This window comes from Leopardus geoffroyi, chromosome B3, assembly GCF_018350155.1.
Source record: "Leopardus geoffroyi isolate Oge1 chromosome B3, O.geoffroyi_Oge1_pat1.0, whole genome shotgun sequence".
Lineage (NCBI taxonomy): Eukaryota > Metazoa > Chordata > Mammalia > Carnivora > Felidae > Leopardus > Leopardus geoffroyi.
In genome coordinates, this window is record NC_059337.1 from 6,177,676 (window position 1) to 6,192,373 (window position 14,698).

The 14,698-nt window shown below is 48.1% G+C and overlaps 1 protein-coding gene across 2 annotated transcripts in view; it reads right to left on the reverse strand.

The window, feature by feature from the left end:
- Nucleotides 1-232: 232 nt before the first annotated feature.
- Nucleotides 233-14,698, reverse strand: part of TICRR (TOPBP1 interacting checkpoint and replication regulator) — a 48,977-nt gene continuing 34,511 nt past the window's right edge. For both annotated transcript variants that reach the window (XM_045452365.1, XM_045452366.1), the window contains exons 16-22: nucleotides 10,634-10,724; nucleotides 8,083-8,144; nucleotides 6,883-7,017; nucleotides 6,142-6,299; nucleotides 1,928-4,061; nucleotides 1,682-1,807; nucleotides 233-922 (exon numbers count right to left, since the gene is read on the reverse strand). In XM_045452365.1, coding sequence (XP_045308321.1) covers nucleotides 810-922; nucleotides 1,682-1,807; nucleotides 1,928-4,061; nucleotides 6,142-6,299; nucleotides 6,883-7,017; nucleotides 8,083-8,144; nucleotides 10,634-10,724 — 2,819 coding nt within the window. In that variant the 3' untranslated portion in view covers nucleotides 233-809. The remainder of the gene's footprint in view (nucleotides 923-1,681; nucleotides 1,808-1,927; nucleotides 4,062-6,141; nucleotides 6,300-6,882; nucleotides 7,018-8,082; nucleotides 8,145-10,633; nucleotides 10,725-14,698) is intronic.

The following is a 14,698-nucleotide window of genomic DNA, read 5'->3' on the forward strand; positions in this document are numbered from 1 at the left end:
TTTGATTTACAAGACACGAGTCAGATTTGAGAACTCTGGACCGGGGCCCCCACCAGGAGTCCCCAGAAGCTGCTCCTTGGGACACGCCGGGCCTGTGTGTGACTCCGGTGCATCTCCCCACTCACGGTGAGGACCGTTGGGCACTGGCTGAGTTTCAGAGCAGACCCGGGGAGGTGGCTGCTCCAGGAACCACCAGACCTCGGCCCTGGTGAGTAAGCAGAAATGCAGTGAGTAGCAAGAGAGGACTTTATTATTATACGGGGAAGGCAAGAAATTTATTCTGTCTGCCACCGCCTTCAGCTTTGTGTGTGGTGCTTTAGTTCGTGAGCCCTGCGGGATCTCCGGGTCCCAGCCTAACGGCAGCTTCATAAAGAACCCACAAAGGGGCTGGTGGGGGGGGGGGGGTGTCAACTGACTTGCCTTGGTCTCTCGGAGGGCAGGGCTGGAATGAGCGCCTGGTCTTACAGTTCCTGCCTGCTTCCTGACTCCCAGCCCCAGTGACACCACCTCCCTACGGAGGGGTAGGGCTGGATTCCCGGGGAGGGAGTAAAGAATGACAGCTGACAACAAAGAGGCATGGGGACCGGGCTGACCGCAGCTTCCTCTTTTGAACTCCCTTGGCTCCACTGAGCCCTGGCGATTCCTGTTTCTGTGCAGCAAGCCCAGGGTTACGTGGGACAGAGAGCAGCCTGGAACTTCCAACCCGGAGAAGACTGCTCAGAACACGTCTTCTGTGCTGGGGACACGGTGGCTCCGGCCACGCTCCGTAGTGTTTGAAGTTTTAAGTCCCCCGACCGGTTCCAGCCTCACTAGCTAATTAGCTTCTTCCGTGTGTAAGTTCTGCTGATGGGGCGTCTCCTGGAGAAGGCTCGGCTGAAAGGAGAGTCTTCTGCCGTGGCCGGGAAAACATCCATATCCTCATCTAGAAAAAGGCAGAAAGACTTAGTGGGCAGGAAGTCACTGAGGACAGAAAACGGGCTTGAACTGGAGAGGCTACACCCGAAGACAGACTGACACCAGCACTGCCTGCAGGTTCTCGGGCTGTGTGAGCGCCCCCCACCCGTCAGCACTGGACGGCAGTAAATGGAAAAAGCTAAGTACTGCAGTTTGAACTCCCTCAGCTGGGTTTGTACATTCTTTTTGGCTCAGATGGTGGGGTTTATGCTGTTTCACGTGATTTCTGTCTAAGTGTCAAGGGAGAGGAACCACCAAAGGCCCCCCACTCCTGCATTCCCCTTTAGTTCCAGGAGACCTTTCTAACCCATGCACTCAGCAGACACAAGCCACGGGGTGGAGGAAAGGGAAGCCTCGAGTCTGAGCACGACAGCCAGTCCTCCATCTACCACAGTACAGAAGCTTCCAGTACAGAAGCGTGGAACCCGCTGTGGGAAAGCTGCCAGCATGCCGCCCACCCCTCTCCTCCACACACTCCCGCCACACAGGATGTGGGATGTCCACATCTGTCACAGTTTCAAGAAGCTGAAGAAAACCCAGCAGGAACTACACCATGGGGTTCTAATGCGGAGATTCTTTGGGAAGAGCACGGGACCCTGCAGTGACGGTCCTCTGTCCCAGACCCCGGCCTTCCCTAGAATTCCTCCCCCAGACGGCCTGGCAGCCCCGAGCTGACCCCAGGGAGGCACCCAGCAGTCACTCCTCAGGACCTTCCGTGAACAATTACCTCTGGCATCGTTCCACCGAGAGGAAGGCCTTCTCCCCTGGAACAGCAGTGGAGACTGGGTCAGGGCCTGCAGCCCGCTGGCAGAGACACCACTCCGCACAGCACAGCCGGGAGAAGGCGTGGAACCTACAGAGACGCAGGGTGAGCACGGCTCCGTGGTACCCCATGCCACGGGGCCCGGGTCTCTTCAAGGAGCAGCTCTGAGGCGCTCCCCCCAACCCCCAAAACCCACGGCGGCAGCCTCACCTGAGACGAACACCTCGTCGTCCCCCGTGGAGGGCAGATACAGCACGCTCGCGCCCGGAGACCGCTCCTCGCTCATGCTGAGTTCTGGGTCTCCTCTCTGCCCGTCACACGCTCTTTTTGCTTGACACTCCATTTCCTCCTCAGCAGGAAGGAGCCTCTTCCTGGAACCCAGCCCAAACTGTCCCCAGGAGCAGGCTTCCTCGGCCTTCGGCACACTGTCCCCGGGAGGCGAATGGTCGGGCAGCTGGCACACCCCCTCGAGCTCAAAATCCCCCAAGAGGGGAGTTCTGATGCCGAGCTCGGGGCCTCGCTCCCTCCTCTCCGGCTCGAGTAGGGACACCCCTGCAGGGAGGTCAGTGCTGACCTCGCTCCTCGCAGCAGAGCTGCTGCCCACTGCTCGCTTCCTGCGGGGCCAGTCTCTGATGGCGTCCGGAGTGGTCTTCCCGCTGTGCTTGGGAGACGGGGTCCAAGGAACACTGCCATCTGTCTGAAACGGAGACGGGGTGCTAGAGGGGCCGCGGGTGGGGGTACAGGACTGGCAGATGTACATCTGTCCGCCGCTCTTGCCAGGGGTGCTGTGTGAGGGGCGGAGGCAGGGGGGAGACACGTAGGTGGCTTCGGGTCTTCCTGAGGACCTGCCAGCCCGGGGCAGGCCAACACCAGGGAGGGAGCTCTCGTCGCCCCGGGAGCTCCCCGCCCTTCGCAGGGACTCAGCTTCGCACAGACAGCCGGGGTCGATCTTTCTGATGCGAAGCTTGGGCAGGCCAGAAGCTCGCATCTCCAGCTCTACCTCGTAGGTCTGCGGGCTGGCGGGGGCTTCTGGAAGCCGAGCTGACGCCTGCCGATCCTCCAGCTGCGCGGCGGCCTGGCGCTGCCTTCTGTCTGCAGTGCAGCGCAGGTCGTAGGAAGGTGTCGGGGGAGAACCAGGCCCGCAGGAACGAGGGGATGGAAGAACCCCAGGGCTCGACGGAGAAGACTTCTCCTTGGCAACCATCATCCTTGACTGCCTCTCCTCTCCGATTGGTGCCACATCACTTTTCAAGCCATCACTGCCGTCAAGCTGCGCTTCGTCCAGGAGAGGGAGATACTCTGTGTCACTCGCCATCAGCAGAGGAGAGGACAGACGCCAGTCCCTCCTGAATCCAAGCCCAGGGTAGCTGTGTCTTTCAGGGGAAGACTGAAGAGAGAGGCTCACTTCCTTCTGGTCCTTTCCGGCATCTGTGCTGGCAGCTGGGTTGTCAGCTGGGGCCTCTCTAGGAGCAGCAGAGGCACTAGGCTGGTGCTCCAGGAAGCTGCTTGCAAGATCCGAGGGCTCTCTGCACCTTTTTCCAGTTTTAGAAGGGGGCAGAGGGGGTGCGGGGTCAGACTGGGCATTCTGCAGGATTCTGGGAGGCGTTGAGGGAGCAGGACAGGAGAGAGGTGAGGCTACATTGGGGGCTTTCCAGGGCTCTCTCCAGTCCATTTCTCCGGGGCAAGGAGAGTTCGTCGAAAATTTCCGAAATGGACTCTTCTTGGAAACCTTGCCTGAGGGAAAGGTGAAAGGCTTCTCTGGAGGAGGAGATGGGGGAGGCACCAGACTTGTCATCCCCGGGCTCCCGGAGGCGGCTTTCTCCTTTCCTTTTTGTGCTACCTCCCCTGCCTGGGAGGCCCCGGGGCCACAGGGACGGTGGTGCTCTTGGTCCGGAGGCGTCTCTCCCCGCACCCCCGAGGCTGCCGCTCGCGGAGAGGACCCGGCAGGACTCAGACCTGCGGTCCCGTTGGGGGCTGCGGGGCAGGGGGTGCTTTCTGGACTGGAGGTCACCGAGAGTGGCCAAGTAGAATTCCGCAGAAATCCAGCTGGCTGACCACCTGGCCTTCCGGGGGTTCTTGGGATCTTCTTTTCAAGAGGAGAGGTTCCTCCTTTAGCCAGGGAGCAGCCTTTCTGAGGAGTGACTTTTGGTTGAGATGGTGAGCCCCAGTCCTGTGAGGAGTCTTTTAAGGACTCCTCAACCATGGCCTGTTTCGCAGGGGTCACTTCGGTAGGGGGTTTCTGCCACCTTTCAGGGGTGCGCAGTGGAGTTCGTGGCATACGAGGGAACCGTCTCGGCGTCGCTTTAGAAGAGCTTGGAGATTTCCGGTTACTCTTCTTGGGAGTCTGTAAAGAAATGCTCATTTCAGTGCCTGAATGTCATCACCCATATGCTCTACAGAGCATCTGAGTCACCTCTAAGACGATCAGAAAGGCACATGGGAAATCCTTAACCTGGATTTCAGACAGTGGCACGTTTCAACTTCCAAAACATCATGCGCACTTTTCTTTTCCTAGCACTAAGCACCAAATCTGATCTTGGTCCTAAGACCAAGAATTTTCTTCAGATGCATACTACAGCTAAAACACGCTTCGCCTTCAATGGTGGATCACTCCACTACTGCCACGGTCTCTTCCACCGCACTGCTCCTGCTCCCTTCCTGAAGTAGCTTCTAGGTGTCACATCAGCTGCTGTTCACCTGCCTTCAACATGTGCTTGCTACACACCTGTCATGTGCCAGGCCGTGGGGGGGGGATGCAGTATGGAATATATGGATACATAAGGTCCAGCAACAAAGACGACGTCTCAGGAACGACACTCCCCAGCAAAAAATCTCCCTTCCTTCTGGCAAAAGGCAGTTAAACACTCCAAGAGGTAAAGCAGGTCAGACACCCATCGTGATCATCTCAAGGAAATCCTGGTCTAGTGGGTATTTCACGTTGAATGGGGTACAGAAAGATGGTAACAGTGTCACCAGCGCAGCGACAGGGATGTGCGTGGGACAACACGTGTTGGCAGCACAAGAGAGGACTGTCTAACCCAGCTAGCCTGAAGGGGAGACAGGAACAGTGAGTTAGGTCATTAAGAATGGGTATCAGCAGGTAAATGTAAAAGGTGGGAAAGCGGGGAAGAGGTAATTTTGGTGCCTTTAAAAGAAAAAAAAAAATTTTAACGTTTATTTATTATTGAGAGACAGAGTGTGAGCAGGGGAGGGGCAGAGAGAGGGAGACACAGAATCGGAAGCAGGCTCTGAGCTGTCTGCACAGAGCCCGACCCGGGGCTCGAACTCACAAACCGTGAGATCATGACCTGAGTCGAAGTCGGACGCTTAACCAACTGAGCCACCCAGGTGCCCCTGGTGCCTTTGCTCTATCATTTTCTCTGCCTAAAATGAAAACCAGCAGCTGCATGCAGACCTACGTGCAGCCTGACGTCACCGGAAAGGTGGAGGACAGAGCAGAGGGAGAGTGGGGGCCAGAGCCAGCCGATAGAGGCCCATGCCCATCTGGAGAGGACTGAACCTGGTTCCGTAAATCTGTGGTCTTCAAACCCATCTCCATAGCTGTGTGTCCTCCCACAAACTCTAAGCAGTTTATTGGGTTTCCAAATAAAAATTATTTTTTAACATAAGGATTCCATTTTCAGAAAACCCTGTTTAACAACAGGTCTCTAGAGCTTTAAGCAAAGTGATGCAGTCAGAAAGCTCACTCCAGGGGGTGCCTGGGTGGCTCAGTCAGTTAAGCATCCAACTTCGGCTCAGGTCATGATCTCCCGGTTTGTGGGTTCAAGCCCCGCGTTGGGCTCTGTGCTGACAGCTCAGAGCCTGGAGCCTGCTTCGGATCCTGTGTCTCCCTCTCTCTCTGCCCCTCCCCCCACTGTGCTCTCTCAAAAATAAATAAATGTAAAAAAAAAAAAAAGAAGGCTCACTCTGGCCTCTGGGGGCAGGATGGACTTGAGAGGGAAGAGGGAAAAGGCAGTTGAAATGTTCCAGGCAGAACTGGAATAGGGCAGAACTGCAGGGATGGAGAAAAGGGAATGGGTATAAATGGCTATGTCTGGGAGTGATTCGGCTTCTCACGTGGATGACTGGATTGGGTGGGTAGTATAAGGGCAACAGATGAATGATGCCTGTACATTTCAGGAAGATCTATTCGTGGTGTATGATAAAAATGGTGGACGAAACCAAGAGACTAGATGAGATCATTTCTGTTTTCTCCTACCACCTTGGCCTCAGCCAAACTGCTGCCTTACATCCCTATATACCCAATAACCATTCATCTCGATCAACCCAACCACCCCCAAATACGTATTAACATCTACAGATCACCTGCTTTCTCGTCCCTAATGGTCTCAGTGGGTTTTTTGGGCCATGTTTGTTTCCCCCCACAAAACCACACTATTTTAAACATTATAGAAATGTTATACCTGATAAGCTGTAGGTATCTCAGAACCCAAAGTGCTTCTTGAAGTCCTCTGAAGTCGAGCTGAACCCTTCTCAGAAGGACTGACCATCTCATGCAATGCCCCAAAAAGCAGGCTCTTGGGAGAACGAATACTTCGGTTTGGAGATTTTTCTCTTTGGTCTGCAAGTCAAAAACAGTAATTCTTTCTCAACTCCTGCCCTCCCAATACTAACAGAACAGCCAGTCCATACAAGAAAACAATTTTTTTCGAGCTACTGGGAGTGGGGGATCCCACCTAATTACGCCAGCAACCCCAATTATTGCTGCCATCTGGACTTTTAATAAGATTGCATAGTTACCTCAGCCCTTATGTGAGGCAAGTAAAACAATTTAATTTGTAAATATAAAAACACATTATCTGATGATCCAAACTAATGATGGATGAAAGAATGAAGGACAAACAGGTATCCCCTTCCACCTAGGACCCGAGTGTAGAATGTGAACACATGGTGGAAATAACAGGTAATTTACCTGTTGAGTGAATAAATTACCAAAAGGATAGTATGAATGACCAGCTGTAGGAATCCAAAGGAAGGACACTGTTAGTGAATGTCATGGATCGTCCATCACTCTAAACCTCTACTGAATGTGCCTGTTCTACCGCTCCAATATCAAGAAAGAAAATGCCAAGTTTTATACTTCTTTTCCCAAAAATACTTCCCGCCAAGTAGGCACACAACTAGGCGGTGGGCAAGCAAGTTACCTGATTTGTCTTGCTGGAATGAGTGAACTCTTTGCACACTTCGAGACTTGGGCTGAGACACAGAATAGAAGGAACCAGAATTTGTCCTGCTGAGTGACAACTGCTTGATTCGAGGACTTCGTCTCAAGCTTATTTCTACAAAACCAGAATCACAGTTAGTAACCAGGGAGAAACACAAGCTTTTTACATTTGCCTGTGTATGAAATGGGTAAAATTTATGTTATACCACATACAAAATGGACTGTCACAAATTACTGACCTTGAGACTTCTGAAGTGTAACAAAGTTACAAGGGGTAGGACATATGGCTCCAACAAAGTTCAGAAAAACCACTGACCTACCAGACTGTGACCTTTGGAAATCTCAAACTGCCACCCTTTTAACCATGATACTGGGTGAAAAAAGGGTTTATATAGTGTGACTTTTGCAAAAAATTTTTTAAATTTAAAAATTGCAGTTTTCATGTTTATGATACATACATTTGTGTAGAAACGACACCTGTAAGAGTATCAATGAAGCTAAAATGTTAAGTATTTCTGAGTTGTGGGATTACCAAGCAATTATTAAAAATTTGGCTTCTTGGGGCGCCTGGGTGGCTCAGTCAGTTAAGCGTCCGGCTTCAGCTCAGGTCATGATCTCGTGGCTTGTGAGTTCGAGCCCCGCATTGGGCTCTGTGCTGACAGCTCAGAGCCTGGAGCCTGTTTCGGATTCTGTGTCTCCCTCTCTCTCTGACCCTCCCCTGTTCATGCTCTGTCTCTCTGTCTCAAAAATAAATAAATGTTAAAAAAAAAATTTTTTTTTTAACTTCTCTATTTTTTGTTTTACTTTTCTGATTTTTCTACAATAAACAAATTACTTGAGTCATTAAAAACATGACTTTGTTTTTGGAAAAAACAAAATGTTTGCTTTTGGCAACCCCTGAATTACATGTACTTTAAAAAGAAGCCACGGCACTTTGTATCACCCCATGTTAGCCCGTACCCTGACCTCTGTTCCTACTGTGTAAAAAGGTTTCTCCAGAAATTCCCTCAGGAAATTCTGTGTAAAAGACCATTTACTAATAAACATTTACTGATCTACACTGCAGGCCCAGAGCTGTCATAGTGTCTGCACAATATCTTAGGACATGCTGAAGAACACCACAAATAGAGGGTTTTCCAAGAAACTAGAGAAAACAGCACAAAACAAACATAGGTAATACCGTCTGCTCCTTTTTCTGGGGACTCTTCGACTATGTCAACATCAGGACCAGGCTCCGAGGACCTTAACGAATAACAAGCATAGGGATTATTTAGTATCACTCATGGTTCATGCACCGTAAGCCTCACAAAGCAACAGAGACCACAGGGCTTAAGAGTACCAGTGTTGGCAAGCACTCTCATATACTTTACTGTTGCAAGTAAAATGGTTAGAACACTTTTTTGGAAAGTGGTTTTACAACATAAAAATTAATTAAAAATATGCATGCCTTCTAACCCACCCATTTCTCTCCTTGCAATTTATCCTGTAGATAACTTGCACAAGTATGTAAAATCTGTACACAAATAATGTCAAGATGAAACCTTCCTATTTTTCCTGTTAAGTTCAGCTAAAAACCCTGGATGTTATATTAAAATGAACTACAGATTAAACAGTGACAAGAAGAGCCAGGTGGCTGGGGATCACAGGACCCAAAGAGAGACAGGGCAGTGAGCTCCCAGAGAGTTCCCTTTTTGCTTCCTGGATCCTGGACTGGGTGCTGGGGAAATAGACAACCTAAATATGTCAACAGGTACCAAAACTGCCCTAAGAAAAGTCAGCTTTCTCTAGCCAAAGAACCAGGAAAGGGGCAGCTTAGCACGACAAACTTTCAGACACTAACTACCATGGAAAACTGTGGCCCACCACACACATAGCCTGAGCCGAGATCCTAAACTTGCAGCCTGGCCCAGCAGTGACGATGACCCCCTCCATGTAATGACAAATGCTTTTGCATTTTTGTTTTTTAATTTTTGAGACAGAAAGCAGGGGAGGGGCAGAGAGAGGGAGACAGAGGATCAGAAGCAGGCTCTGTGCTTACAGCAGAGAGCCGGATATGAGGCTTGAACTCATGAACCACAAGATCATGACCTGAGCCAACATCAGAAGCTTAACCAACTGAGCCACCCAGGTGCCCCGTGTGGGTTTTTTTGTTTTTTTTTTTTTAAGTTTTTTATTTTTAGAGACAAAGTGTGAGCATGTGAGGGGAGGAGCTGAGAGGGAGCGAATTTTTTTGAAGGTTTTTAAAAATGTTTATTTTGAGAGAGAGCATGTGCACAAGGGAGAGGCACAGAGAGAGAGAGAATCCCAAGCAGGTGGCACGGAGCCTGATGTGGCTCCGTGAGATCATGAGCTCAGCCGAAACCAAGAGTCAGTTGCCTAAGTGACTGAGCCACCCAGACGCTCCAAGAGAATCTTTAAGCAGGCTTTGCACTTAGCGCACAGCCCAACATGGGGCTTGATCTCACAACCATGAGGTCCTGACCTGAGCCAAAATCAAGAAATCAGACAGTTAAATGACTGAGCCACCCAGATGCCATGAAGAATGGTTTTTAAAATTGTGCAGGGGAGGACTGGGTGGCTCAGTCAGCTGAGCACCAGACTCTTGACTTTGGCTCAGGGCGTGATCCCAGGATCTTGGGATCAAGCCCTGTGTGGGTGGCTGAGCGCAGAGCTTGCTTGGGTTTTCTCCCTCCTTCTTCTGCTCCTCCCCCATGTGTGAGCACATGCATACACGCTCTCTGAAAAAAATTTTTTTAAAGTTTATAATGAAAATGCAAGCTGGTGCAGCCACTCTGGAAAACAGTATGGAGGTTCCCAAAAAACTAAAAATAGAACTACCCTACAACCCAGCAATTGCACTACTAGGCATTTATCCAAGGGATACAGGTGTGCTCTTTTGAAGGGACACATGCACCCCCGTGTTTATAGTAGCACTATCAACAATAGCCAAAGTATGGAAAGAGCCCAAATGTCCATCGATGGACAAATGAATAAAGATGTGGTATATATGTACAATGGAGTATTACTCGGCAATCAAAAAGAATGAAATCTTGCCATTTGCAACTACGTGAATGGAACTGGAGGGTATTATGCTAAGTGACATTAGTCAGAGAAAGACAAGTGTCATATGACTTCACTCTTATGAGGACTTTAAGAGACAAAACATGAACATAAGGGAAGGGAAACAAAAATAACATAAAAACAGGGAGGGGGACAAAACATAAGAGACTCTTAAATATGGAGAACAAACTGAGGGTTACTGGAGGGGTCCTGGGAGGGGGGGATGGGCTAAATGGGGAAGGGGCACTAAGGAATCTACTCCTGAAATCACTGTTGCACTATATGCTAATTTGGATGTAAATTTAAAAAAAAATAAAACAAGTTAAAAAAAATTTTTTTTAATTAAAAAAAAAAAGTTTATAAATGTGGAATACCCATTTGATGGACTGCTTCTCAGCAACCCCTCACCACCCCAAAAAGGAAGAAATATGGATACATACAACACCATGGACCAATCTCAAAATAATTATGCCAAGTGAAAGAGGTGACGCAAAAGAGTGCATTCTGTATGATTCTCTAGCCCTCAGAATTTACAGAATGCTGAATACTCTTTAGTAGTAAGACAGTTAAGGCATCAGTCACAGGGGCTCCGAGAAGGTGGACAGTGGCCCACAAGGTCATTAGCAAGGCTGTGTGACTACACAAAGTAGCTAGGCAAGGATGTTACTCACCTGCCCTTGATTTGTCTATGAAGAAGCCTTCTGGAGACTTGCTTATGTACTGGAGTCTCAGCCACACTCTTAGTCAGCAGTTTGTGATAACCTAAAATGTAAATAGCATCAATTTCATTTAACCTTATCAAGAAGTGGCAGCAAGGCAAAGCAAGCAGTCTGAAATTCTGTATGGCTTACTACTCACCTGGAGTCGTTTTTGTTTGCTTTACCAGAGGGGCTCTTGATTGTTTTGGGGCTAACGTCTAACCATAGGACTTAATTTAACATGACACAACAGTCAATCAGCATTAGAGATTAAATAATAAGCTAGTGTAAAATACTATAAAATTCTAATAAGCAATTCTGAAAAAAAAAATTTAATCAGGACTAATAAGTATCCATCTCACCAGTGCTTCTTATATTTATGATGAAATGATAGAGTATAAAAGTGCTGACATGCCACACAGATATTAAGATACTGAATAGTGAGAGCCATCTAGCCGGCATGCATTTCCGCAGTGGGGTATGTAACCAAGCTGATTACGGGAGGACTAGTTTAGAGGGAATTAGAAGTAACCAGGAAGAGGGGCGCCTGGGTGACGCAGTCGGTTAAGCATCCGACTTCAGCCAGGTCACGATCTCACGGTCCGTGAGTTCGAGCCCCGCGTCAGGCTCTGGGCTGATGGCTCAGAGCCTGGAGCCTGTTTCCGATTCTGTGTCTCCCTCTCTCTCTGCCCCTCCCCCGTTCATGCTCTGTCTCTCTCTGTCCCAAAAATAAATAAACGTTGAAAAAAAAAAAAAAATTAAAAAAAAAAAAAGAAGTGACCAGGAAGAGAAGTGATGTCAGCAGGAATGTGCTGTAAGAACCTCTGAAATAACTCTTCCACAAAAGGAACGAGAACACTGGGCAAAAATGGGCAAAATCAGCCTTTTCAGAACTCTGGAAATTAACTACTTTGCAACAATCCATGGAGTATTTATCCAAGAAAAACAGTGAATCCCAGTAACAACAGCCAAGTCCACGGAACTTTATCTTGCCCCAGTGCCCCCAGCCCTGTAGCCTTGAAAACCAACAGCCTGCAATCACTCTGCAGACCAACGGCCCAGGGGCCTGTGTGAACAGGGCCAAATGAGACTGGAGCTCCTCCAAAGCCCCATTCACAGATGTCATTATCTGACCTGTCTGGCAGTTCCCCCGCAAAAGCAAAATCTCACGGGCTCAAGCAGTCTCTATGTGACCTCAGGACTCACCCAGTATGAATGAGCTTTTTCCAGGGAGCACTTACTGAAACCAACCGGCAGCACTTGTGAACATCACAGCTGCCTAGGGGAGTGATAATAGCTGGGGCAAACAACAAGCGAACCAAAAGCGTAAAAGGGGAAACTAGGGAATGAGGTGTCTATGGAGGACTCAACAAACCTTCAACATATTCCTGGGACCTAAAACTCCATGCAATGCAGGGCTGTGTGCACGCCCAGGGTAAACCCAAGAAGGCCCTAAGCTGTCACCCACTGCTCACCTTGAGGCTCTAGAAAAGCAGAGAGAAATATATGCTGCCTGGCTGAGTACTGAAGAAATGAGCCAACGCACCAAAGGCCCTCAGCAAAGGCTGAGAAACTTACTGGTTCCAGGCATCAAAGAAAATCTGTCCAATCATTAGCTGGATCGCTAAGCTAAGTGAGCAGATGTCAGTGGCCACACATGACAGCATACAGACTTTAAAGAATTAGTTCAGGAAAGTCACCAAACAAAAGCAGTAACAATAACAACAAACACTGGAGGGGAGGGGAGAAGTCAGAAGTGCCTTATTATGTTACGTCCAGTTGTCAATAAAAAAAAGAGACATGCAGGGGTGCCTGGGTGGCTCGGTCGGTTAAGTGTCCAGCTTCGGCTCAGGTCATGATCTCGTGGTCCGTGGGTTCGAGCTCTGCGTTGGGCTCTGTACTGACAGCTCAGAGCCTGAGCCCGTTTCAGATTCTGCGTGTGTGTCTGTCTGTCTCTACCCCCACTCGCACTCTCTCAAAAACAATCATTTAAAAAAAAAAAAAAAAAGAAAAGCACTGAAAGGGCAAAGACTCAACCAAGAATTGAATATCCGCAAAATTATTGTTCAAAATGAGGGAGAAATTAGCACATTCCCAGGTTAAAAACAAATCCCCCCCCCCCCAAAAAACAGAACTTTTCAGTAGCAGACCTGCCCCATGAGTAATACTAGAGGGGGTCCTTCAGGCTGAGAGCAAAGGGCACTCAAGAGTGAGGCAAATCCATGGGAAGAATCAAAGAGCACCAGGGAAGGAACTAGATAAATAAATACAACGTACAGCACAGAAACAGTTTCCATTTGTAACTCTCTTCTCCTAGGAGTTGGAAAAATAAAGTGATCATTATAAATTGATGTTGATAGGCGTAGAGCGTACGAAGATGTAATGTGTTCGTACAACAACGGAGCACAAAGGAGGGGGTAGGAAACAGAACTGTATTTATAGGAGCAAAGTGTTTCAATACTGCTGAAATGAAGTTGGTATTAATCTGAATTAGGCTCTTAGAAGATAGGAATTGTAATCCCCAGAGGGAGTGATGTTACACTAAATAGTGCCATAAGAAGCTAGGGGTGGTCTCTCCACCAAAACAGCTAGTAAACTGGCAGGGGAGTGGGGGGTGGGAAATGATCAGAATCAAGTATTTTAGAACTCTGGAACCCAAGGAGCTACTTGCAACAATGAGGGACATGATTTATGCAAGGAAGATGCTGCTGATTTTTGGTAAGGGAACACCACGCATGAAGCTCTGATCTCCTTTCCCCAGCCTCACCACAGCTGTGGGGAGAGGGGCCCACACTCCAGGAGCAGGTGGCTGGTGGTAGGGCAGACACCTTGTCCTCCAAACTTGGGGTTGTGTGGTTAATCTGATGGACCCCTGATGGGCGGGCGCAGACACTTGCTCTGGTTTTGGGACCTCCAGGAGGCAGCTGCGTTTCCCAAGATGGCTATGGGAATATTTAAAGGGACAAGAATACTTTCTTGTTTTTCCCTTTTTAGAGTCAGACATTTAAGGAAATCTTGGTCAGGTTACTGGCAAACCAGAGATAACAGAACAGAAACTTCGGTGACCACACACAATATGGACTACATGCGTCGCGGGTTTGGAAAACAGAGACAGCTGAAGTCCTCAATACGCGAAGAGGAGCAAACACTCAGGAGTGGGAGAATCTGGTTTCCAAAGTTGCCACATTATAATAGTCAGAATATCTAATCTTCAACAAACAATTACAAAATATACAAAGGAACAGGGACATAGAGCCCATTCACGGGAAAAGAAGAATTTGATGGAGACCATCACTAAGAAAACCCATCAGAATGGCTGGTCAAGGACAGTAAATCAAGTTTTCTAAATGTGCTCAATGACTCAAGAATATCACAAAGAAATAAAGAAATCAGTAAAACAATGTATGAACAAAATGAGACTGTCAACAAAGTGATAAAAATTATTAAAAGAAACCTAATTCTCAAACTATTCTAAAAAATGAGAGGAAAAAAACTTCTAAATTCATTTGACAAGACCAGCATTACCCTGATACCAAAACCAAAGACACTACAAAAAACTACAGCCCAGTATCTCTGATGAACAAAAATGCCAAAATGCTCAACAAAATATCAGCAAACCGAATCCAGCAATACATTAAAAAAATCACAAAAACCACAAGTATGATCTAATCCAAAGATGCAAGGTGGTTCAATATTTGCAAAACGACGTGATTCTTCACATGAAGAGAAAGAATACAAACTGTATGATCGTCTCAATAGACACAGAAAAAACATTTGACAAACCACAGCATCCATTTATGATAAAAACTCTCAACCAAGTAGGTTTAGAGGGAACATACCTCAAAGTAATAAGGCCATAGACGAAAAACCCACAGCTAACATCATACTCAATGGTGAAAAATGAGCTTTTCCTCTAAGATCAGGAAAAAGACAAGAGTATCAACCACTTTTATTCGACACAGTACCACTGGAACTCCTAGCTGTAGCAATCGAACAAGAAATAAAAGGCATCCAAATTGGTAAGGAAGAATTAAAACT